Source organism: Pipra filicauda, unplaced genomic scaffold (genome assembly GCF_003945595.2).
Source record: "Pipra filicauda isolate LSUMZ 115617 unplaced genomic scaffold, ASM394559v2 scaffold94_size2452230_pilon, whole genome shotgun sequence".
Classification (NCBI taxonomy): domain Eukaryota; kingdom Metazoa; phylum Chordata; class Aves; order Passeriformes; family Pipridae; genus Pipra; species Pipra filicauda.
This window is the reverse complement of record NW_024105142.1, coordinates 1,019,492-1,044,955: the sequence shown is the minus strand read 5'-3', so window position 1 is coordinate 1,044,955 and position 25,464 is coordinate 1,019,492. Positions and strand designations below refer to the sequence as shown.

Genomic DNA, 25,464 nt, shown 5'->3' with positions numbered 1-25,464 from the left:
TGCAAACAAATTCAAGGTAAATCATCCTGTGATTGAGACGGAAAAAATAAAGATTCTTTACCCACTTTTTGACTGTGAGAAACTCTTAGTAGTTGATCTAACAAGTGAAAATGTTATATACTGTGCAAGTTACACTAAAAGCAATTTAAATAAACAGTCTCATAAAACACTGTTACAGAATTGTCTAGGCCCTTTGTGGATGCACCAAAATATACCACCTCCCCAACAACCATGAATTACATTCCAAATGTCTCCTTTCTTCACATTATAGGCATATAAATAAAACAGAAAACAAAATGAGTGTATCCACTGTAGTAACACTACTATAACCCTCCCCAAATGCTGAACAAATGACTACAGATGGAAGTAAAAGCTGATCTCTAAGAGTGACGTTTCCAATGTAAAGAGTGACTCTGAAATTGCAAACTGGCTCACAGCAGGAGCTCTGTCAATGTTCTAGCAGTGAGACACAAACATTTGTGATATATATTATGTTACTAAAACACAAAATTGCAGTGTATCATCTACTCAGATGAGAAATTGCACAAAGTCAATACTGCTGGTAGTAAGAGTACATTTCTGTCCAATTTTCACCTTGGCCTGGATTAGCAGGCTGACACTGATTTGAAGAAACAGTTGAAGTTCACTTGCTGTCTTTAATTAAAATGGCATTAAGTAACATCCCTATGGCAACTGTGGAAAGGGAATCTCTGAGCCATTTGGACACTTTGGATGTGTTAGACTGAAATTTAAATTTTCTGAAACAATTATGGCAAGTATTCAGTCTTTCTAATGTTGGCAACTAACTAAGCCAGAATTTACAATATGATAGATGAGATAAATTCTTTTAAGTAATGTTTATAAAAAGCAGCACGTGGAATTAAAAAATTACCTTTGGTGGTGATGGCCAAAAAAGCGAACATCAACTTGATTGTCCTCTTTCTGCATGACTTTGGCTGGCCAAAACCCAAAGCCTTTCATTTTGGCCCAGACCAACTCATGATTAGGTATCTGGAAAAAATGTTGTATTTATTATTGGATATGAAACATTATATTGATATCACCCACAAATATTTTGCTGTAATACTATGCTGGTATCTTAAGAATATTTTTGCTGTTTATGTCTAGAGCTATTTTCATTTTTATCTTCTTACAATACATATTTCCCTGTTAGATAAATTGCTTGGATCAAAGTAAAAGAAAAATTAAAAAAATCAAAGTCTAAAAATGGTATAACCGTCTACCGAAAACAGAGATCTTAAACAGCCTAAAAATTAAACTTGTCTTTATAGATTCATTCAGGAGCAAAGTTTTATTTCTGTAAGCTCCTTATTTTCTTGTGAAACTGTTGTAACTGGCTGATATCCAAGTTTTATAACCTATATTGTTACAGCTTTGAACTTCAATCAACACTTCACTTGTGTAAAATATCTAGGCTTACAGAGTCTTAACCACGCTTTTGAAACAAGCTCACTGAAATGGAATATTCAGAGCGTTAATGACACCAAAACTGCAGGCTTTTATACAGAAAAGCAAACAAATAAGAATCTGTGTCAGCAACATACACAAGGATAGCAGAACCAATTGTCAGGTCGCGCATTTGACAAATAGAAACAGTTCTTGCAAAGCTGCAGTTCATCCAGCTGAAAAAGAAAAAAAAGGTAAATAAGCCAAAAAAATCCTATTTATGTGACTTCAGTAGTATCCCTTTCTCTTAAGTAGTAAATTGTTTCAGCCCTGCCTGCTAATTTGGTGGAGTTACTTCTGTCCATGCACACTAGAGGTGTGAAACTAAGGTGGGCTGTGAGAGGATGAAAGACAAGCTGCAGAAACATTATTCATGTTTCAGAAAACCCAGGCAGAGGAAGGAGACTAATTGACACATTAATGATCTATTATAGATGAAATGCAAAGAATAGTTCTTAAAATTCATCAACTATTTAAAGTACATTGTGAAAGAATTAATTCAACTTTTCAAAAGGAGAAAGTGTGCCAGCTCCCCTAGCTTTATTTTTTTGTCTCCTCTGAATGTTGAGAAAGTGCCAATTACAGAATTTAGTAGAAATCTCACCTCAGGTTCAATTTATATTATCAAGTACAATTATTTCTAGTCCAATTATATATTATTTGATTATTTTCAAAACTAAAATCTGAATATCAGTATTTTTAAAATTTGAGTCTAGTTGCTCAGAAAAAAAAACAAACCAAAGAAAGAGGAATTCTGAATCAGCTATTAGACAGCTTGGAGAAAAATTGTAACAAATTTCACACTCTTTTTATTTTTATAATATGAAGAATTATTTTCTTAGATTCTGAAATGAAAATCAAGCATCTTGGCTACATCTTGGTTACTTGGTAGTACTTACTTCATGACATGTGTCTTTGTAAAGCATTCTTGCTATATCAGCTTGTTCACTGTCCGCTATAAATTAAAAATAGATGGTATGAACAATCACAGTATGATCACAGTGCTCACGAAGATTTGCAGCTGTCATTGTTGTGACTTTCACTATAATTGTCGTGCTTGAGAATACAAAACATAATTTAATCACTTGGACAGCCCTTCTATTTAAAATTTTCTAACAATCAGTTCAATATTTGTTTTCTGTTTCATATTTGTTTTCTGTTTCATATTTATATGCAAAAATGCCGCTTTTACACTGAACAATACAAGTACACATCTGAGGAGCAGCAGCAGGGAGACACAGTTGCTTTTAATATGGATCCAGTTTCTTTCTCTGCTAGTGTCTTAATGACACGCTGCAGTTGTCCTAAAACATGGCTCTCTGCTATCACCACTCAATGGGAACACAGGTACAGTCACATAAGCACCTCTGCTCTGAGTAATGCTTCACAGACTATTTATCACTATGTGATTCCCTTCACCCCTGTGCATTCCTCTATTACCATATTCACATCTCTCCCTACCAACCACAGTCCGAATCTCCTGGTGCTGCAAACAGACTAGTCCCACCCTCCTCCCACAGCTTCCCTGATGGGGGCCATGTCTTCAGGGGGGAACCACATCCTTTCTGAAATGGCTCTGGAAAACCTTGTTACAGGACTTGGCTATAGTCTCTGGACACAGTGGTGGTGTTTTTCCTATTTGATGGCTGTACCTCCACACACTGCACCAGCAGCACACTTCTAGTGAGGATGTAGCTATATTTGCCGTCACAATAAGGCAGATATTGCCCAAAAGTAAAAGAAGTATGTGCCTGTAGTACATGTTTTTGCTGATACACCACATCAGAGATCAGTCTCTTTCTACCCTAGCACAACAGATGTATATTGGCAAAAATCCACAGTATAGACTGACTTAGGCTGCATAAGAAACAGGATGGCAAAGGTGCAAATTGCCATTGAGAGGTTTAACCAGAGAGAAGGAGAATAGTTCTGTAGTAGGTGGGCCAGAAAAGATCCTGCAAGGTCCTCTTGCAGCTTACTTTGTTTTTTAAGGGTTCTCAAATGACCTCATCCACAATTAAGACTATCTAATACCAAGTTCCCTCCTGAACTTGTGACTTTCCTACAGATAAAGACAAAGGAAACAAAGCAAGCAGTAAATGTAGTATTTTACCTCCATAAAAAATCACCGTGTTGTGTAGAAGCAGTTGAGCATCTGCTTTGAACTCCTCATAACTCCTGTACTTTCCTTCATTTACTTTCTACACAAAAGAAAACACAGCACCGTGAAAAAAACTGTAAAAGTGCTCTACCTGTTTAATGCAGAGAAGCTTTCACAGAAATCTGCATTATGCAACACAGATCAGACACTACCTTTCCTGCATACAGAAGGAGTACTTACAACTCTTTGACATGGTTTGTTAGTGCCTGAGCATTGGTTGCATCGGACCCTTTATGCAATGCCCAGAAGTAAAATAGATTCTTTAACACTTGACCAAGTTTAAAAAATATTTTCTTTGTTATAACAAGGTGAATCTGGAGTAGCTTCAACATAAGGTATGGCCCAGAACATTTGTTCAAATTAAAATATATTCCCTTAGGAGAACATTTTGTACCTTAAAATACCAGCTAGTTTCAAATCAGTGTTGACTGCCTTTAAACTTCCAGGATCTTCACTTGACAGCCAGTGTTTTCTGATGAAAGCTGATTCTCCTCGTCTTCCAAACTCATAACAAGTGCCTACACAGGGCCATGCAATTCATTTTCCTAGTCTGGTCTTTTGTCTGATATGGAATGCAGCAGTTTCAGTTGTGCTCTGTCAAGAACACCTATGAGAATTCTAATCATCAAACAAAACATCATCTGTTTATAGGATGTTATCAAGGCCAAAGGACCTTCTGTGGAAGCAGGAGAAGGTGACAGAGTGAAAGGAAGGTCTGACTTATTTTCAGGCTCAGCCAGTGTTGCCAGTACTTCAAGCCAGGCAGTAGTGCTGGTCTCCAAAACTGTCAGTGAAACTATTGTTTATTCATGTGTTGCTATAATAAAACAAAGGCTTTTCACATCTCTGGTTGTAAGGGGCAAGATATACCCCAGCACTGCATAGTAATCCAGTTCCAGCAATGAGTAAAGATGAATATGCTGTTCCTTTTGGTCATGTGCAGTTGATTTATATGAGTCATGATCAGACCTTTGTTTCAGACAAAAGGGACAACATACTTACTAGTACTTTATTTTTGGAACAATTAATGCAAAACAGATGTTTTGAGTGAGTCTTGTTTTTTCATGATCAACAAAATGATTGGTTCTTTATGAATCATTTAGATGCTTATAAATTTGACACCTACACAAGGGCATAATGACTGAAATTGGAACCTGGTCAAAAACATTGGGCCAGATGTGCAAACATAGGCACTTGAGTCCATATTCAGTCATTTAGCTAAAGGTACTTTATCTAAAGATTTTAGCTACCTAGAGCTCCTAATAAAACCTTAGGACAAAAGGACTTGAGGATACTCTATGTCTGAAAAATAGGCACCACTCAAAATGGTTTTACTCAGTTACCTATTTAAGAGGAAAAGACTGAAATGCTAAGCTGCCATATCCAATGCTGGATACAATACTGAAATACTGATCATAAAGAGAATTAAACAGGATTAGTACTTTAGTCATGAAGGAATTTTTAGTCCTTCACTGCTAAAAGACGCCATAAGCAGTGTGGAAGTTAGAAAGCAAGTCACTCTACCTCCTGTATAGTAGGAACATCAACAGCTGAGTGCACCAGCCTTCGGTACATTGGGTGCTTGTTGTCTTTCCCTTTCTTGTTTAGATCTATAGCCTGAAAGGACCATGAGACAGTGTATGTTATTGCATTTAGAATCTGCTTAAAACACAAAAGGATTAGAAAATGCAATAGTTTGGACTGTTTCAGGTGGGGACTACACAAGGCCAAACTGGGGATCCACAGTCTGGCAGATCACATGTGTCTCAAACCTGAAAAATGTCCATTTCAGAGGAGCCACAGGCCCAAGGCATAACCTGCTCCTGCCAAAATGACAGTAATCCAAGCAATAAGACCTGATAAGCGTATGTTGAAATACGCACGCCACTTATGACAAGGGAAATAAAAAACTCCTTGTTGTAGCCCTCCTCCCTGCACAGTCACCCATGGGCAACCTTAATGCATCCTCTCCAGTGCACTGAATAAACTTCCCTGTTTCAGACTCACCCGCTCCTTCATACGAGAGACTATGAATCGCAGGTATGTGCTCATCTCTTGTTTACTTGTGTTTTTCTTCTTGATACTCTGCCAAAGAAAAACAGGATCATATTATTATTTTAAACTTGACTCCAAAACTCATCCAATAAAAATTTTCTCTGCATTAACACATAATTTGAAAAGGTAACTTTGAATCACATAACGCACAACTTTTTAGGGAAAATCTTTTCTGGGAAATTAGTAACACTGACATGTCACAACAACTATATATGTTGCTTTGAATTATGTCTGGGCTGAGGACTTCAACTACAGAAGAATTACAAGTTTTATTTCCACTTGTATCCATTATAGTTTGTCAAAACCTCTCGTAAAAAGTGTCTAATTAGAATAAAGCAATAAGAAAGGCATTTTAGGGAGTAGCTTAAAATTTATTTAATGGTCTTTTTATTATCAAGGCATAAATATTTTCAGTAAAATAAGAAATAATTTAAAAAATAATATCCTGTACCATCTACAAATTATGTGCTTACTAAGCGAAATGACACCATCTGGAAGGAACTCAAACTGGTTCTAGCCAGTAGAAACTCAGAGCACTTTTTACTGCTCAAGAAACATAGCAGTTGTGGATTTTTGTGGTTCTTCCTTCACAAAATCTAATCCAGATTCTGGAACATGGATCACTACGTTTTAGCAGTTCAGGATCCAGACAGAGCTTTTCCCCTCTCAGTTTAGTATAGAGATTAATCTCTACCCTTCAAAGTCCATAAAGTCCATCCAGGCTAGTGGGAAGCCCCGTATACAGAAAATGTGCTTCTTAAGAGAAGGTGGCTCTCTGCAAATGCCTAATGTGCTCTTAAAACCCAGCCTTTCCAATTCCAGATCAAAGCAGCTGTGCACAGTTCTGCATGGCCTTACAACAGCTGGCTGATATGTGCTACCTCCTCCTTGCTTTTACCTACAGTACTCTCCAAAACAAAATTACAGTGAAACAACAGCATGGGTTCCAGGTTTGTTATCCTGAAGTGTTTCTAACTGCTCACATCTCTTGCAAGGCATTTACTCCTCCTCAGATCTCACGCTGAGTGCCAAGCTGAGTTCTCCCCTTCTCATGCCTCACATCACCACCTGCATGTAAACTGTGTAGACTAAACTGGCTCAGTTACATGTCCATCCTCAAAATCTGATGGTCTTTAGCAAGATCCACCTAACTGTGCAGATGATTGTTGCTTAGCAAACACAAGAAAAAAGAGAATCCATGTTCTAATAGGTAAGTAAGAGAGGTATGAGGCTTAAGAATTATTGATCACTAGAAGTGTGCTATTTTTCATTGAATTACTTATATATGACTCTGAACATATAGAGGGAGCACACACATCAAGGACAGAGCAACTATTTTTATATAGTTACTTGGCAAGAGTAAAAATTACACATTAATGCAAAAAAAATTGATAGGATGTGGCTGTGTCTCCTCTGTTTATATTCCTTCTGCAAGACACTGAAGACACTGAAAATCACTGGCCGTGTCCTATGGTTTCAAAGGTGCAATCTATACATCTCAGGATTGTACTGATTGCCTCTTTCTTAAAACCAAATTGTGCACAGCGCTACCTGAGAAGATGTTTTTTTAACTAGCAGCAATTAGAATCATTACAAACTGTGCTGAAATAGTAGTTCAGTCACAAACCTACTTAGATACTACAATATGCATAACAACACTATAGCTTTCTCCTGACTACCACTGTTGGGTAAAACTCACTGTTGTGGAAAGGGCCAGCCCTAGGTTTTTCTAATACCCACAGTTCCTTTAAGCATTATTTTCATAATATTAATGGTTGCCTGACCTTCCTTTCAAACTCTGGACTGAGACACAATTTTATCCAGCCCCATATATCTGAATCACCTTCTGTATATTCATGTTTTACTCTGACTGCCGTAAGAACGTGCATTCTGCTGGAATTCAAATCACCTATTCGGTTTCTCATAGACCAACATTGTTACTGCAAATGAAAACCCAAATGTGCATTAAATTATCTGCATTATGAAATGCTGCTGTCATTTTGTCATTTCAGGCACCAGAGCCCTGTATGCTTGCTAATGACACAGCATTTTAAGAGACTGAAACTTATAAGAACACAATAAAACTCACTTGCACTGCCTAGTCCTTCTACATCTCTTTTTCTGACATGGTTCTGAATTTATCATCCTTTGAATTCATGTGAACCATTTTTCATGCCCTGCTGGGCAAGACAGTTTGTAAGAGACTGTGTTGAGATAGATGGTTTACAGTCTTATCCTTCAGATCATAAGAAAAGATAGATAGCTGACTTTGTATCATTATTGATGTCAGCAATTAATATCATCTTAAGCACCAATAAAAATGATATAATTAACTTGCCAATTCAGGCAAACTTGAATTTCTCCACTTTTCCTTCAATTCCCTACCCTGACTTATTTTAAGAAAAATTTGATCTCCACGTTTCTGTACTAAATTTTGAAAGGTAATAAATTTAGGGAATTGGAGCCTATGAGCCAGTAAAATGTCTTTTTATGGCAAGGTTGCTCACCCTTTGTAGAAAGCCAGTTATATTCCAACCTCTTCATTCACTTTTCAACAAAGATTAGCCATTTAGGAGGTACCATTCACACATTCTTTGGAAGTTATAATGTAAAATGTGTAATTAAAAAAAAACACCCCAACACTTCTTCTTTGTATTTTGAAGACTTTCAGCATTCTCGGAGAAGTCAACCTAGAGCCTCTTAAAGCAAGAAAATAGATAATACTAGACGGGGACTACATTTTGCATAAAATCAATTTACATTGCTCTGACACAAGACAATATAGCCCCTTTAAAGTCCCTTTATTCAGAGTGATATATAAGCAAGTATAAATGAAAATTAGGTCTTCTAATTTCCTACTTTCAGGAAATAAAAACAATGATAGAATCTGATAGAATCTGTAAAAGTGGGGAGATCCACTGTGTATCTTCTCCCACAGTCAGATCTACTAAGATACGCTACTGCAAACCTTGTTTAAGTTCAAGTTTCTTTCAAGGAGATTGCTAAGATTCAATCCAGCCCCCAAAATATTATCAGGATTCTTATACTTGTAGATAGCCTATTTTTGGGATATATTATCTTAATATAGGACTGTGCTGGGTCTGGCTGGGATGAAGTTAATTGTCTTCACAGCATCTCATATGGTGTTGTAATTTAGATTTGTGACCAAAACAGTGTTGATAACACATGGGTGTTTTGGCTCTTGCTGAACATTGTTTGAACAGTGCCAAGGCCTCAGCAGTTTCTCACTCTGCCCCCACAGTGGATAGACTGGGGGGTACACAAGAAGCTGGGAGAAGACACAACCAGGCAGATAACCTGAACTAACCAAAGAGATATTCCAGGCCAAATAATGTCATGTTCAGCAACAGAAAGGGACAGGAGGGATTTAGCCATCTTTAGCTCAGGAACTGGATGGGTATCAGTCTATCCTTGGAGGTGGGGAGTGATTGCTTTTGCATTACTTTTGTTTTATTTCTCTCTTTTCTTCCATTCCTTCACTTATTTAACAATTTTTACCTCAATCAAAAAGTTTTCTTCCTTTTCTCTTTCTCTGTCCCGCTGGGAGTTGGGGACAGGTGAGTGCTTAGCTGCCTATTGGGGTTAACCCATAACTGGACAATTCCTAAGTCACACCAATTTTTTTGAGAAATCTGCAAATCTTCTGCTTTGAATCAAGGCAAACTGAAAGGCTGGTCAGGCATACATGTTTACATAAGGGATGTAGCAGTGAAGTAATAACATTCACAATAGCAATTCTCAAATAGAAGATTAATGAGATCTGATAGGTGAAAGGTCAAGGCTGCAATCTAACTCTTTGCTTGTGGGTGCAGGAAATACCTTATATATGCCCTATTCTCTGCAGCACATCTGTTTCTTAGAAGCTGGTACCTGAGGGTTGGATTGACATTGCTCTTTTTATTCAATATTCTAGATTAGTAATAGTACCTAGCTGTTAAAGAGGGTAGCAATATATTGCACTGTGCAGGTGTGACTTATTTGGCAATTCTGGCATGCTTATAATGCAGGAATTCACTGGAAGACTTTACAAACCACACAAGGTTAGCAGCAGCTAGGGGCACTGCCAAGAAACACTCCATCCTGCAGTAGCACCAGTTATGATGGAAGTGAGTAACCCCTGCACCCTGAGTTACCACGTAGCTCTCAACTCCCAAGGTGACAATGGTCACGATGCTGCAGCTGCTGCAATCTTTCACTTGAAGAGAAAAAAATAGAAAAACTCTAAGAAATCCAAGGTGTCAGTGCCAGCATTCTGTCTAGCTATAAGCATTTAAATTATGCTTTCTCCATGGAAAGAGGTTTCCGTTTCCCTATAATCTCCCATTAATGAATATTTTTTCCCTTCCTCTTTCACCTGTCCTGTGTATACACACATCAAAGAGCTGCATTTCAGCTCAGTGATGGATTATGTGAGGGCTGCTCAATGACAGATACATGTTTCTAAGGGACCAGTTTTATTTTCAGAAGTAATTCACGTTTCCAGGGGGTCTATATGCAGAGGGGAATTATGTGCATGAGTCTAACATATTCACCACTGCTCTTTAGTGCTTTACACATTGGCCCTTGGATTTTTTTTAGGGCTTAAATTTCCAGAAGAATTTGGTGCTACATATGGAAAGTTTTACTGCTCTACCGCCCTCTCAAACTTCCAACCCTCAGGTCCTCAGGTTTCCTGTACCATTAAGAAAGGTATGGAGGCACATGGAATGGGTCTCAGAGCAATCAATGTGCCCTGTGCTCTAAGTACGGTACAGAAAAGCTTCTGCATGAGCAAAATACAGCCTAAGACTTGCCTCTTTCAAGATCATATGCAGTTAAATTAGAATATTCAAAGCATCAGGTGCTTTTGGCAATGTTACAGCTGAATCCACAAATTGATTTCTACTTGTATGGTGCATTAAGCCCTTTCTGAATATGAAGCATCATATGAATTAAATATGCTTTCATGTGCACAAAGAAGGTGGTAGGAGACTCTTTAAGCAGAGGTTTCCCAGTTTTCTCACTGCTGTGGACAAATTCCTTTGTACTTTATTAAGTAGGTCCTATGCAGTGCCCTGTTGTGCCAGCTCCCTGAACTACTCAGGGGTGCATGGGAGGGACCTTCTGAGGATTAACACCTCCTCAGGTGTGGGCTCTGTGCACTGAACCATGTGGTGCTAATATTGGTCCTATACTAGGACTTGCTTTTACCCATCAATCCATGACTATTATTTGAGTGATCATGCCAAATCTTGTTCCAGGAATGTTTCATCATACAGTTATCTAACAAACTCCTACCATAACACCCCATAAAGTAAGTTATATCCTTTCTTCCTTCCTTGTATTTTACAGTAACCACCTTGACTGACAGCTCCTACCAAACACCCCCTATCCAAGCACTTGAGCTACTTCACATAAGTGACCTCCATCTTTCTGTGCTTCTAACTTCCTACTGTTTGTCATTCTCACTTGTCAGATTTTGTCTGAAGTTGACTGTCAACTGCATAATGGTGAATTTTTATGTACTCTATGAAATGCTAGTAACAGTACCAGAACTCAGAAATAGCCTATTTATAGAATACTTATCAGCACAGCATTTAAAATCTTAAGCCTATAGATTACTTTAGTCTCATATGTATAAACCCCAGTAATATTGAAACACCCACTATGATAGGTAAATTGGTTATAAGTCCTTGCAAAATGCATGCATGGAAGACCAATCTCTGATCAGATGACTGTACAAAATTTAAGAGTCAAATGAAACCATATGAATATTTATTTTTGTTTCACAAATGAAAGTCTTTTTCTCTGGGACAAACTATATATCAACATGTTTAATATTGCCTTTCTATAAAATTATTTTAAAATTTGAATTTTTAGAAAATAATAGTCAGTTACACCAACATGTCAATATTCTTCTATTCAGAATTTCGTATATATCTATTTCCCCTCCCAAAAAACCACTAGTATTTTTGCAGTACTTTCTGTAGGTTTTAGGTGCTAAATTAACAGCTGAAGAAAATTAATTTCCTTCTTTCATCTCATCTAAGAGCAGCAATAAATGTGTAAGCCTCCTACATCCTTCAGAGACCGAGTTGACTAACCCTGTCTTGAATGGACCACTCCAGTACTGGGGAATGTAATCTCTAAGCTCATTCAATATTAAGAGTTTCCTTGTGACCTGTCTACCAGGAATTTTGCTGATAATACCAATTTATTTCACTTAAGACAATGATTAGTCAACAGTCAGGGAAAAATTTCAATCACTGCAATGTGGTTTGAATTGAACTTTTTTGACTTTTGACCCTTGCTGAGAGTTACACAGGGTACAAAAATATTCAGAATGGTACCACCAAGTAAAAAAGAAAAAAAAGCAGCAAGGAACTGGACATTTTTGTTTATGGATGCAGTGCAGAAAAACTACCAGCAAGGAAACAGAGTTCAGAACAAGGTTTACAAGGGATTTTAAAAACGTTATGGGAGAAAAAATATTTTAAAGTTATGAACAAATGCTTGGCAATGTCCTTTATAAAATGTTTCTGAGTATTCAAGTGGGCAAGATAAAGCTGCACAGGTTGATCAAACTAACACAACCAGCATTTGTGAAATGAATAATCCAGAGGCTTGCTGACCTTGGCAGCTTTACAGAAGCAATATTTACATAAGAATGAAGTGTTCTTAGATTATTTCTCCCAATATATTCAGTTTTAAACATACTTTTACTTCACCATTGTAAAGAGCCTTGAAATCCTGAAGTAAAAAGCTCTGTGTCCAGTTATGAGAATTAGGTATGAAAAGATATGTATCTCTTTGTCCCAGCTATCACTTTTCTTGAACGTACATATTTACTGCTGACAATGCAAAGTAAATCCTGTTGTCCTTATGCAAGATAGTTAAGCTCCTCTGGACAGCAGCCACATCACCAGTTTTTTTGAATATAGGCCACTCTCTTGTTTTTAACATGAAATTAGAGCAGTCATTTCCTAGGAGGGTGGGGAGAAAGTAGCAAAAAAATACTGAAGCCTGACACAAGGATGCTAACTCCCACACTTACAGGGACTGTGCAAGCCTGCTTAGTCCAAGTTTGCAGAATTAGGGCTTGATGTGATTTGAATTAACTACAAGAAAAACAGAAGCTGCTGGCACAGGGGGAGAAAGGATGCCATGGCATTCATAATGGCAACATTCACAAAAATAGGTTGATCATCACCTGAGGCACTAAGCAAGCCAAAGACCTCTGGGGTAGGTAGTATTGAAGAGTCCCCAAAACCACTCCTTAGCCTTTATATAACGAAAAGGGAACCAATATACAGAAAATCAGACACAGAGCACATGGTCTGAGTTTCACAGGATTTTTTTCAAGGTAAATATTTATTTAATATCATTGCCATAAAGGACTTCAAGGCTTCAAGATGAAAATCAAACTGTTCTTAACACTGACATATCAGTGCATATCTCATGCAATGATTCAGCATTTCCACTCTGATGACATCCATGTTACAAGATAAATGTTATAAAAGCTACCTCATATACAAGGTGGCATAAACCATTTGCATTCCCTATTCTCACCAGGTGTGATCTAAAATTACTGGCAAACTAGAATGGAGACTGGGTCCAGTTTATCTAATATTAACTATTTATAAGAACTATCAATATGTATTATGAAAACCAACAGTTATTAAAAAGAATTATTTAAAAATTTGAAAGTCATTCATCTATATATGGTCATTCTTTGTTTTTCACAGAGGGAATATTGTTAGCTAAATTAAAGGCTAGAAAATAAATGTGGAGAGATACATGCCTCTATTCTTAACTGTTTTTTCCTGCCACTACTTCTTTTTCATTCCTTTCAACCTCCTTGAGGTAGGCTTGATTTTTTTGCTATTTCCCTAAATTCTGAGAGCTCTCTATCTGAGGCAACAGGCAACAGGTTTTTTACCACTGGCTCTGAGGTAACACCAGTCAAAAAGTGCTCTTTTGAGACAAAACAATCCACGTGTTTTCAACAACTGCTTCTCCACACACTATGAAGTACCCAAACCCTTACATTCCTTGCACCACAGATCATCTGAAGGTGAGTCTGCTGCTCTACACTAGATCTAAGCTTTTAGCAAGGGAATTGCCTCTCCCTCCAGCAATCCTAGGCAGAGTAGAACTGGCAGTTTTATGCTTTTCTCTAGCAAGAATTTTATCTTAAACATTCATATGCATTATTCCCTCCACAGGAAGGGAGCCTAGCTCTGTAGGAAGCCTAGTAATGTGCTCCATGGGAGGAGGTGACACAGAGATGACAACAGCAAGAAGTGTCTGGCTGGTTCATGGCCAGGTATCAGTAAGCACCATCCTGACTAGAATGTTTAGTCTTCTAATGACATGTAGACAACATATCTGCCCATTCTTGAAAAGTATATAAAAAATATTTTTGCTGTCTCCCTACCATACTCATAAGAATAGCATTTTTAAAGAAAAAGCAAATAGATATGGATGCCATGAGTGAAATCCAGATTGACCTTTTTGCACCAACAGAATCCAAATTATTAAATGAGAAGCAGGATTTCACTCAGTATCTTTTGACACTGCTCTCATCAGCAACATAATTGTGACTTTATGAGGTAAAATATTATTCCAATAAAATATTCAGAATGCAGTCGTCAAAATGCAAAAAAAAGTTACATTATGATTCATTAAAATGATGTTAAGTAAAAACAGTAGCATCTTATACAGCAAGTTGTTTACTCATTGAAGATTTCCAGTGCATTCACGAGTGGCAAACGTACGTACACACATTCCCACACAGTAAACTGTGTGTGTTCAAATGCATAAGTAAAACTTGCTGGAGTCTTCAAAAATGACCATCTGCTACATGCACCACATTTTGGTATCTCTGTATAGATGCTTTAGGTAGGTACCATCATTTCAATATTCAGTTCTTTATCCATTAACCTGGCCAGACCATCTGGACACCTTAATGAATCTATTAATGAATATCAATCCTCTAATCAGCACATGAAATCTCATAGGTACTCACCCTGCAAACTGGGCACTGCCAGTGACTACTGCTGTCTCTAAGCCTGAACTCATCAGACAAACACTTGGAATGATACACACGAAAACACAGGTCACATATCAACACCTCTCCAGGCAAATGGCATTCAAAACAATACCAGTCATGATTTTCTGTTTCCCAGTCCTACAAAAAATACAAAATATTTTGGTATGACATTCTGTCAAAATCTGCAGGAACTAAGAACAAAATTGATATGTCTTGAAATCCAGCAGCAATTAGACATTATAAACATTTTAAGAAGTGTATAATGTTTAAAAAACAGGGGAAAACCTATATGCTTAAAGATCTTATCAATTTAATACACACTAACTCCAATAGAATATGAATGTCAAGTTTTAGTTTTTTTCAAGTGTCTGATTAGTAGCAATTTCAAATATGAGCTCTGTCCACAATGAAAAGTGGGTTTGTTTTCTACCTTTGTGTAAAACACTTGTTGAACTCTCCATATGAGACTGCAAACAAGAGTTTGTGCACCTCAACAGACCATACCTATTTCCTTGGACTACTTTCCTTGGTTTGATTGTTACAGTATATTTTCAACTTTAATTTTCTGAAGGGCAATCCCTTCCAGTCTTTATTCTCTTAAAACTGTCAACTTTTCAGCATCAAAGTGTTGAGTTACAAGAAATAAATGAAATCATGAACCAACTACTGCAAGAAATGTTTCTGCTAAGCAATCTCAATGCAATTCAAAAAATAGAAAATGTTTCACTTGCTGTGCTCAATAGCACTAGGCTCATTCCTGAAATGCTCTACAGAAGACAAAGGATATGGTTCTGCTGATGCACAGATGTCTTTAATATATTCTTCCTTGAAAATTCACCCCCAACGGCCAAATTCTGACCTTTGAAACATGTGCACAAGCTTTGCTGAAATAAATGAGAGCAACATGCATATAATTTGGAGGCAGAATTTTGCTCTAGGAATCTATAGTTCTAAAACCAAGCAGAATTGCCAGTGGCCACTGTTAAATGTTTATGTTTGTTATCTGAAATGCCACACTTTTCTCTACGCTTAGAAGACAAAATAGCTGTCATATCTCAGATAAAACTCCCAATGCCTTTTCATGTCAAATGTCACTTTTCAATGGGTTCAGATCTCTGAAAAAATCACTCCTATTCTGCAATAAATTATCTTGATAAAAATCTGATCAAGCCATTTTTAATGTTATGTTGTAAAGGTGGAGTTAGCAATTCCCACTGACTGCCGGAACTGGCATTTGTTCGATTGTCATTTTTCTGTGCCTGGGAACTACAGTCATTTCATTTAAGTCCTTGTGTGAAAGGTCTCCTCCAGCGGAGCAGCATAAGAAGTGCTACACAGAAGTGGCACTTCCAGTCCCTTGCACTGAAGAACAGCTGTGTTTTGTATCTAATCCATCTGACCAGAGCCCCCATGAACAGAAGAGATTTAGGGACAGCCTCAACCCAGACTGCCTACATTGAATTTTATATACCATGAATGTTGGATTGCAGGGGCAGCAAGTTAAGGGTGGAAAAAACATCCCTGACAACCTTTAACCAGTGAATTTTGAACTCAGAACTTTGCCCTCCTTTGTTGTGCAGATTAAGAGTGTAACTTGACCTTTTATCATTTCTTCTCATTTAATGCAGTCTCCCCATTTAATTTTATTTGGCCAATTCTGTATATCTCAGGATGGCATAATAATACCACCACATATGGCTATAAAGAACACATTGTTGTTTTACCAAATCTTTTCCCTTCCAAATTCCAGTGGCAGTGTACTTTGGGAGCCCTTTCTTCAGGATATTTTAGAAACAACTAAAGATACTGCATTGTTGGTGCACTTGATTTGCCTGCAGACTGAGAAAAAACAGGATAAAGTATTGCTTTGTATTTCTTTCATATTCACTGTAATACGTATCTTCTTTATGAAACAAACAAAAAAAAAATCAGGTGGCAGTAAAGGGCCAATTAAGCAAGAAAAAGAATCGGTTTTGGTTAAAGATCTACTCAGATAAAAATCAAACTGAGAAGACCTCAAGAGGTCCTAGAGTTTCACCACAGAATCACATTCCAGGATTCTTAATTTTTATTTGTACTAGTTACATATTTGCATCTCCCAGATATTCCATTGTTAAGAAATATGCTGGCAAAGAGATGTGGAATGTCATAAACATACGGAAATATACTTGCTGGCAAGAAAAATCATACGCTCAAGCCAGAAACCATGACGTTAAATAAAACACCAGAAGAAGCTTCCTTCAGTATTCACACTGTAAAATTTTGAAAACATCGTTATTTCTAAATACAAACACCCAGGTTTTTCACAGAAAAGAGTTTTAGTTTAATGCAGTATATTTAGTGCATAAGTATATATAAGACATTCATTTGTGCATATATGTGAAACGCTAATAAAAACCAATAAAAAAAGGTACATAACCCTTGTGGACAACTGCCCTGTTGACTCCAACAGCAAGGTCAGAGGCATTAATTTTCCTCCAACAGAAAATGTTGGTTATTGCTTCTCTCAGTTTAGATAAAGGAGGGAAATGTGCCCCCAACACATTTTTTTTTTTTCTGTGCGGGAAATCGAATTTATTTAAATATCTCAAGCTCTGACTGTCAGTGTTTGGGGTAGGACAGGTCAAAACTCCGCCAGCTGCAGACACGGTTAATAAGTGTGCAATTACCGCACCCACCACCAGGTGTCACCAGCCGCTCCCAAAAACCACCGATCCAAGGGCGACCGTGGTGACAGGGAATTGTGGCATGTGAGCGACCACTGCCAGCCCCGGGAGAGCCATCCAGCTACATACATACAGGATGTACACTAAACTCGGAGTTGGGAGTGACATGGATGATGGTGGTGGCTAATATAGTAAACTAAGCTACCCTAATGGAAGACAGAAAACGTAATAGAAAATATGACAGAATTCAAAACCACATAGTGCAAAAATTGTTCACCTTGTTTTTTGCTGCTGTCTGGGAAAAAGGCTGCATACCGTAGGCCTTTCAAAATAAAAACAAAACAAACTTTGTATCTATACTGTAAGCCATCTGATTATCAGGATATACATAAGGCTAGAAAGAATTCATGCACAGTGACCAGGAAATCAATCTGTTAGTTCTAACTGCTGGTTCCATACATTTCCTCCTGCATTTCTGGAATGCTACCTAACACTTTCACCACATTTTACTTCTTTAAATTATCCCATGTACTTATATCATTAAAAGAACCCAACACCCATCATTTTCCCCATATACATACCCACCACCAGGCCAACTTAAAAATCATCAGGAATATTAATGATTGTTAATTAATGCACTCTCTTAGATACATAAACCTTCTCTGTGCATCTAAAAAAGATCCTTCTAAGAAAATTTACTGCATAGGGAGTGGCCCCGCCAAAATCACAGCAACACCTTCTTTGCTGCGTTAAATGTTAAGCTATCAATTTATCAATAAAACTCACAGTCCTTATTTGTGTATAAAAGGTGATACATTTTCCCAGGGCCATGCAGACTGAAGGAAGGATCTCCGCCACGGGGACTCAATTTGCCAATATCGTTATTTCCTGACGCAGGGCAGGGAAAGCCTCCTGGGTCACTGTGCTGGCAGGAGAAGGGAATCCTCCACCAGCAGCGCTGGCTGCCCAAGTTCAGCAGTTCAGCGGCACCCAGTGACTGGCCACAGCCCTCAAGAGGCAGCGGGTTTGGCAGCAAAGCTGCACAGCTCAGATCCAACAGGAGGCCTTCCCCCTTCCTTTTACTCAGCTGCCTGCTGCATTCATAGATCTATGCACCAGCAGGGCAGCAAATGTCGGTTTGGAGGGCTGTATTTAATACCCAAAGAGCTACCTGTGCTCTGTTAAGCAGAGTGGGATCTTACAATGATACGGGCCACATTTGGTCACTTGTTCTTTATATTCAAATCAGTCAAACATTATATCACAAAGGTCACTTTGCACTGACATAAATAGTTGAGATTTCTCAGCAACATAAGTGAAACACTGCAACAATTTCAAAAATACAGATTAATTTATGAGCAGCACATAAGCTTACTTTTTTGTGATTTGTCTTAAGTAGGTTGTCTTAAAGCAAATACATACATTTATTCTGGAAGTACAGAAAGATAACATGGGACAAAAAATGTCAGGCTATCCAGAACATTTGACAATTTAAATACAGATAAATTCAACAGAAAGGAATGAATCATCATGTCGTAGCCTCTACTGTAAAATAAAATATATAGTTGTTGTCAAGGAAAGAATAATTTTAGTGCACAAAGAAAATGTCCATTATAATGCAAATGTACATGGAAAAGAAATGCTTACTCATTAGTAATGGAGATTTACTTAGCTGTAATTGAAATAGGGAATCTGTATGTTGGAGAATGTGACATCCTGCTGCACAATTAGCATACCATTAAGTAGGAGATGTGAAGCACATACTGACAGTAAAATTAACAATAACTCAGAGGTCACAATTGTAACTATTAGGTCACTTCCACACCTTAGCAAGCCCATAATTATTGTAAAAAAAAAAAAAAAGAGAGATGTAAAAACAAGTAATAAACTTTTATTTTCATATAACTTATATGTAGGCATTGCAGATGAAAAGAGTAAAACCTCCTTTCTTAGGCTTTGTCTAAAAGGACCACTTTGCCTTTTTATAATGAATATTTCATTAACATAGCTCATTTCTTACCTGTTAATCTGTTTTCTCCAAGTCCCTTAATGGTAGCCCAGATACTCGGTATTAAGTCACTCTACTATCAGGTGGAGAGAGCAAAAGGGAGGGGGAAAAAAGCAAAACTCTATTCATGAAACTCCCCTTTCTGGGGATTTGCTGGTTTCACACTGTTGAACTAGATTTCCCAAACAATCCAAACTATGGATATCCTTTGGACCCAACCAGCAGGCTAAAAAAAGAAAAGGGTCACATAGATGGGAAAAACAGTTATAAGTCAGTTATCTTTTTGGTGCATCGTGTTTATTTATGAATAGTATACATACTTCTGTTGTCCTAAATTCAATATGATGCAAAAGAAGGGGAGCCATTTTCCATGGAGCTCATGGTTCCCAGCATTTCCTCTGTGGCACTTGTCCCATAGCACTCTTTGGGCTTTTTGTTCCCAGGTGTTCTGCTTCAAGCGCTTCTCCAGAGTTTCTTTGCTGCTGTGGTGTTTCTCTACACCTCTCACCTACACTCATGCACACACAGCTCCTCCCAGGTCCCTGGATTTTCATTCAGACCCACCTGTGCACAAATTGATGGTCAGCCCTGCACAGTGTCTACGCTTTAACAGTCCCTAGAGCTCCAACTGCCCAGTGGATAAAGAATTTAGAACAGTTTTTCACATTTAGTCTAAAGGGAGAATATTAGCACATTATGGTAGATTTCACCCACTTTGTACCGTAACAACACTGTCACAGTGGTGGAATCTAGAAGGGCAACAAGGTCCATGCCAGCAGAAAGTAGTCATTTACAAAATATAAATTATTTAAAAATAGTGGTATTTGCACGCTACATTTATTTCAAGACATTTTCAAATCAAGCCCATAACTTTAGTGTAATTTTTTCCTGACTATTCCATAACCCTTTAGAAAACTGAAAAGAATGTCAATAAATGAGTTCCTACTATTTCTCAGATTCCCATTTCTTTAACGTCTAATGAGATAGGTTATGCCCAGTTTAAAGATATAATTTCTGAGGCAAATGTTCTGGATTCTGGTATTTTAGGATTTGGGAACAGCCATAAGGAACGCTTCCTTCTCCTCTCCTCACCTCTATCAGCTTTGAACATCAGAGTCCTTTATATTTTCTTATCTTCAGCTTAGAAATAAGCTTTTAAAATATGGGGTTCTGCCATTAAGTTTTCTTTGTTGGCTTTCAGTAACTCTTCACTGGAACCCAACAAAGTTGACTACTAGTCCATATCAAGTACACAGATACATTGAAATAATTGCCTCTCGCAAAAATTATGCATTACTTTTTTCATATCTTTGATTTTGCTTTAGGTTTTACAACATGCATCTATCATCAGCTGCTGTTGGGGAGTAATTACTATCTTCTGTACTTAATCCTTCATATTTCAAACTTTCTGCTGTAAATTTAAAGCCTTTATTATAATAACAAGTGGTGGTACTGCATTCTAGCATAGATGTTTCTACCACATCATTACTCTTCCCTGGTATCTGTGTCCTCTCCTTAAGAGGTCTCAGAGTATGCTGCAGGAACCCGTGTCCCCATTCACATTAAACAAAGCAGCACCTATTTCTGTCTAAACACATTTTCCATTCTTAATCAGTCAGTTCCTTTCTTGTCTTTTTCAGGCAGCATCTGCTCCCACCAAAGCTTTCTCAATAAGCTATACTAAAGGTAATCGTGAAAACCTTGCAGTGCATTTTGCACTCTTTATGACTCACAAATATAAAAACCACTGTGGGGATGCACTACCTATGGGACTTCTGTCCTCCAGTACAAAACCTGAAGGAAATGCTTCTTATTTGTACATTTGCTGTAAATAGCTACTGCCCACTTCATTTGTCTGTTCACCAGTACTTCTCTCAAAGTGTAAATATCAGAATCTGTGCCCCATACAAAAGGCAGTCTGAAACAGGCTCAGACGAGAGCAGTTGATAACAGCCCTTAAGAACCGTGGAAACTCTCAACCATGCTCAGCTTTGAAAGGTCTCCCCTTGCTCATCTATCCTGCAATACTGTTGCAATCCTTGCAATACTGTTCAACTGCCAAGTAACTGCTCTGTAATAAGAGGAGTTTCACAAAATGTGGCTGATTATCTGTAGAGCTGCATAGATTTGAGCATTACTTCTTTTCAGAGAAATCATATGCACATGGTATCTGCACACTGGCCTCTTGTTGGGTACAGTAGATAGTAAGAAATCTCCAGTTTATCAGGGATCTCTGGCAGATGTGCTGGTTTTCACTCAGACACCAGCACGCACCAAATACTACCTGGGTGGAACGAATACAATGTGTCACGGAACACCATTCCCAGGATCTTTTCAAACGCGGCGGGGACACTGTGTATGTTATTCGCCAGAGGCCTTGGCCTGCTGTGAGGGCAGTCTTCCTACTGTCCTTTGGGTCAGACTTTTCTTCAGGCCACATCCCTGGCTCCATCTATTGCTTAGCAAGCATGAATCCTCCTGTAAACCTGCTTTTAGCAGCCTACTGAATCTGCTTTTATCTTTTCATCAAAACGATGATGAAAAGGTTAGGTTCCAAACTGAGGAAGGTGTGATTAATTCCTTGATGGCTCAGAGGACATACTCCATCTTTGCAGCAGGTAAATAGTGAGTTAGCTGTTTAATAAAGTACTTCCCTTTCATCACAGCTGTAAAGAATCCAGAGTTGATCAGGGCGATTGCTTCCCAATGATAAAAATTTCTTAGATCATCATATGTTTTACATTTAATGCTGGAGTACTGCATTAGATTAAATTCAGCATCAAAATAAGCTTATTTTCTCCCCTGCCATTTCCCTATGTCTATGTGTTTACCAGATACATTTCTTCCTGTTTTGCATGTATTTTTTTCCTACTGCTTTTCTCATCAAAAGTGCTCACCAAATAAACAAGCATCCATCTCTCCTTCAAAGCCAAAAAGACTTCAGCAGCCAGAATCCCTTTATGAAAATTGTTTCACTTTATCTTCTCCCTCTTTTTCTAGAAAACTACCACAGCAGGTAGCTACAATGACGTGTACTTTTACAGACAGGGTAATTTATCCATTGTAGATCAGTTGCCTTTATAGATCTTTTCCTTTGATGACCTGGGCTTTATCTTTAAAATGGATATCCATAAACTGACTCTGCAGGACAGTTTGTATGTCTTCATTACTCATATTTTATCAATAAAAAAAAAATCCAATTATGAATTCATATGTCCTCACAACTACCTAGGCATCTTGTTTAATTTTAAGTACATGTATGTATGTATGTATTTTTTTTTTATTTATTTACTTGACCAAAATTTTTGGCATCTCAGCAATTAACTGTGATTTCTTATTTTAAATTATTCTTAAATTCTCTCCTTTTAGAAATCCTTTTTATTCTAAAAAGAACCATCCGGCAGAGGAGAGACCAAAATCTCCTTCTCCATAGTGCATCTTAAACACAGACATATTTATAGGCTCATAGCAATCCATTTCCATTTTTTCATTGATAACTCCTTCCTCTTGCGATGCACTGTTGCAGGAAGATTCAGGTTCTGCAGTGAATTCCACAGCCTCTCAGAACTCTTTTGGCTTTTTTTCATTGAATTTAATCTGCAAGTCTATTTAGTTTGTCTAATTAATTTATTGCCAGTTTGTCTTAGAAGTCTTCTGTTTCTTGCAGAAACCACTGAAGTCTTCTCTGGCTTCCTGCCAAGACAGGTAGGTTTTTATTCCCTCTCCTACCTTGTAGCTATGTTCTGGACAATACAGGGGGAAAGGCTTCAAAGTATAGAGCCAGTCTCTAGCTCCCAGTGCTAAAGAAGTGAGATTTTCAAGAAGTGTACTAGGATGTCAGTGACCAAATTGGCTGCTAAAACCCCATGCTTATCTCCTCAGCCTATGAGCTGTGTTCCTGAAGTAATGAATAAATCTTAATTTCCCTCCCAAGAAGATCATGTTTGGGTAGCAGTAGTTTACATTATTTGAGGTGAGACAATACAAGTATTCTCCTCCAGGATATTAGAAATAGAAAACAGTTTCAAATTAAAATATTTTTTTCTTTCTTCATGTTCCAAGTGAGTTCAAGGTTAATAGAAACTTTGAACTTGTCTCCTAAGAAACTGGATTCACTCCACTATTACTGCCACAATTTTTGACTTAGGTTGAGCCAAGAGGAGGTTTGTAGGTTACTTTCATTATGGAGATAAATCAGTGATGGAGTGAAGTATTTATTAGGTGCAATGCCTTTTATTTCCACATTATGTGTGTGAAGCTTTTGTTCCCCTAGAAAGAAGGTGAATCCAGACCAGAAAGAAAACATCTCTACTTGTAGTTCCAAGTCTCCTTTCAAGAAGAGCTGCACACGAAAGTGGTCTTCCTCCCTTTTCTTTCTTAAAATATGTTTGCATTGCTTTTCTGGTCTTATTTTCTTTTTGTAGTGCTTTTCTAAGTTGATGTTTCAACATATAGAGAAACATTTTATCTGAACCAAGAGCAGAACCTACCACACGGTTTCCTCAAATCTCTTGTCCATGTGCCCTGTGCTGTATGTGTGGCTGCTATAGTTTCAGCTGTCAGTGATAGAAAGGCATGAGGCCTGCATTTATTGTGAACGAAGGATGAATATTAATAAGCTGATCAGCTTCAATGAAGTTTGATTCAGTGACCAGCATGACATAATAATAAAAGATTCAAATCAGTTGCCAGAGATGCAGAGCATTTTGAACCAACGAAGTTAATAAAAACAACACTACTAGGTCAGGAAGGGCACAAAAGAGGTGGAAAAAACCAAGAAGCATATTTTCAAAACAAAATCAAGATAGACTGATCTATGTCATATATTCTATTAGCATAATTTAAGTCCTGTGATAGAAGCTTTACACAGACTGGTTTCGACTAGTTTACTTCAAATCTGTAAGTAAATTCACATTTTTCAAAACACCCTCTTAATCAGAAAAAAGTATTTTGTGAAATCTGTGAACAACATCATCAGTATCTCAACTCCAGAACTGTGAGTGAAGCCTCAAAGAAGAATACAGCATTTCATCGACTGAATTTTTGGAAGTTAAGTTGGCCAAGCTGAGAGAGACAAGTGAAGATGCTGATGAAGTTGTTTCACCAGTTTAAAAGAAGCAGCATCTCTCAACCATGCAATAAGATGGACTCGACTGGTGTCACCTTCAGTAATATGAAGATCCTCCAAACAGTGTGAACTCCCTTTCCAGGGAATAAGAAATAAAGATGAGCAGGGGAGAGGAAAGAAATACTCTTGAACAGATGGGAAGAGAAGAACAAGACTGGAAAAGAAATGCAGAGAATTTTCCATTATTCTTAACCCATCTGGAGACAGGGAGAACCACTGGAACAGCAGCGAGGCCATTCTCATGAGCTGCATGCTAATAGACTCAGAGCAAAGACAGAGGAGGGCCTTGGGTTTAATGCAGACTAAATTTCTCGTCCATAAGTTGGGAATTCAAAATTCTAATTTGCTTCTCAAGGACAAAATAATCTATGCTTTGATCCACTAGTTTTTGATTCATTAATGAGCAGAGTCACTACTGCAATTTGTGATAACAATGTGCAAAAAAAATCATTGCATTTAGCACACGGTGGATTGATTTCATGGCAGTCTTTTGGAAAAATAAGCTCAGAATGATGGGACTGTAGAGGATGGAAAGACAGACAGAAAAGAAGCAAAGAATTTCAGAAGCTCATCTTCCTTGAGTTCTCCTATGGGACCAAACTGTTATGTGGCCTGACCTCCAGGCCTCCTCATACTCTCCCTGAGGTGTGGAATAAGAGATGGAAGCCAGTTTGAACTTTTTTTCTCTCATGAGATCAGTCATTAACTCTGTGCATCAGCAAATCACCAACTGTAAAGAACACTGGTACTTTCACAATAATTAGGAATCTACCTGGAACATTCCAGCCTGGAAAATTCTCAATTTGTTACAATATGTGAGAAATATTAACCATCATGGTTTGGGCTATGTTTGGCTTTGGATCAGTGAATCCACACAGGATTTCAGATTAAAGGCAGTACAGATGGATAAGAAAAATGGAGAATTTT

General features: G+C 37.8%; 1 protein-coding gene across 4 annotated transcripts in view; it reads right to left on the bottom strand.

The window, feature by feature from the left end:
- Positions 1–25,464, bottom strand: part of ZMYND11 (zinc finger MYND-type containing 11) — a 105,836-nt gene that overhangs the window by 13,355 nt on the left and 67,017 nt on the right. For 2 of the 4 annotated variants that reach the window (XM_027720727.2, XM_027720729.2), the window contains exons 4-11: positions 17,679–17,723; positions 14,712–14,873; positions 5,636–5,713; positions 5,153–5,245; positions 3,581–3,668; positions 2,367–2,422; positions 1,566–1,643; positions 893–1,011 (exon numbers count right to left, since the gene is read on the bottom strand). In XM_027720727.2, the coding sequence (XP_027576528.1) occupies positions 893–1,011; positions 1,566–1,643; positions 2,367–2,422; positions 3,581–3,668; positions 5,153–5,245; positions 5,636–5,713; positions 14,712–14,873; positions 17,679–17,723 (719 nt within the window). The remainder of the gene's footprint in view (positions 1–892; positions 1,012–1,565; positions 1,644–2,366; positions 2,423–3,580; positions 3,669–5,152; positions 5,246–5,635; positions 5,714–14,711; positions 14,874–17,678; positions 17,724–25,464) is intronic. The other 2 variants (XM_027720730.2, XM_027720732.2) reach the window with 2 other exon arrangements.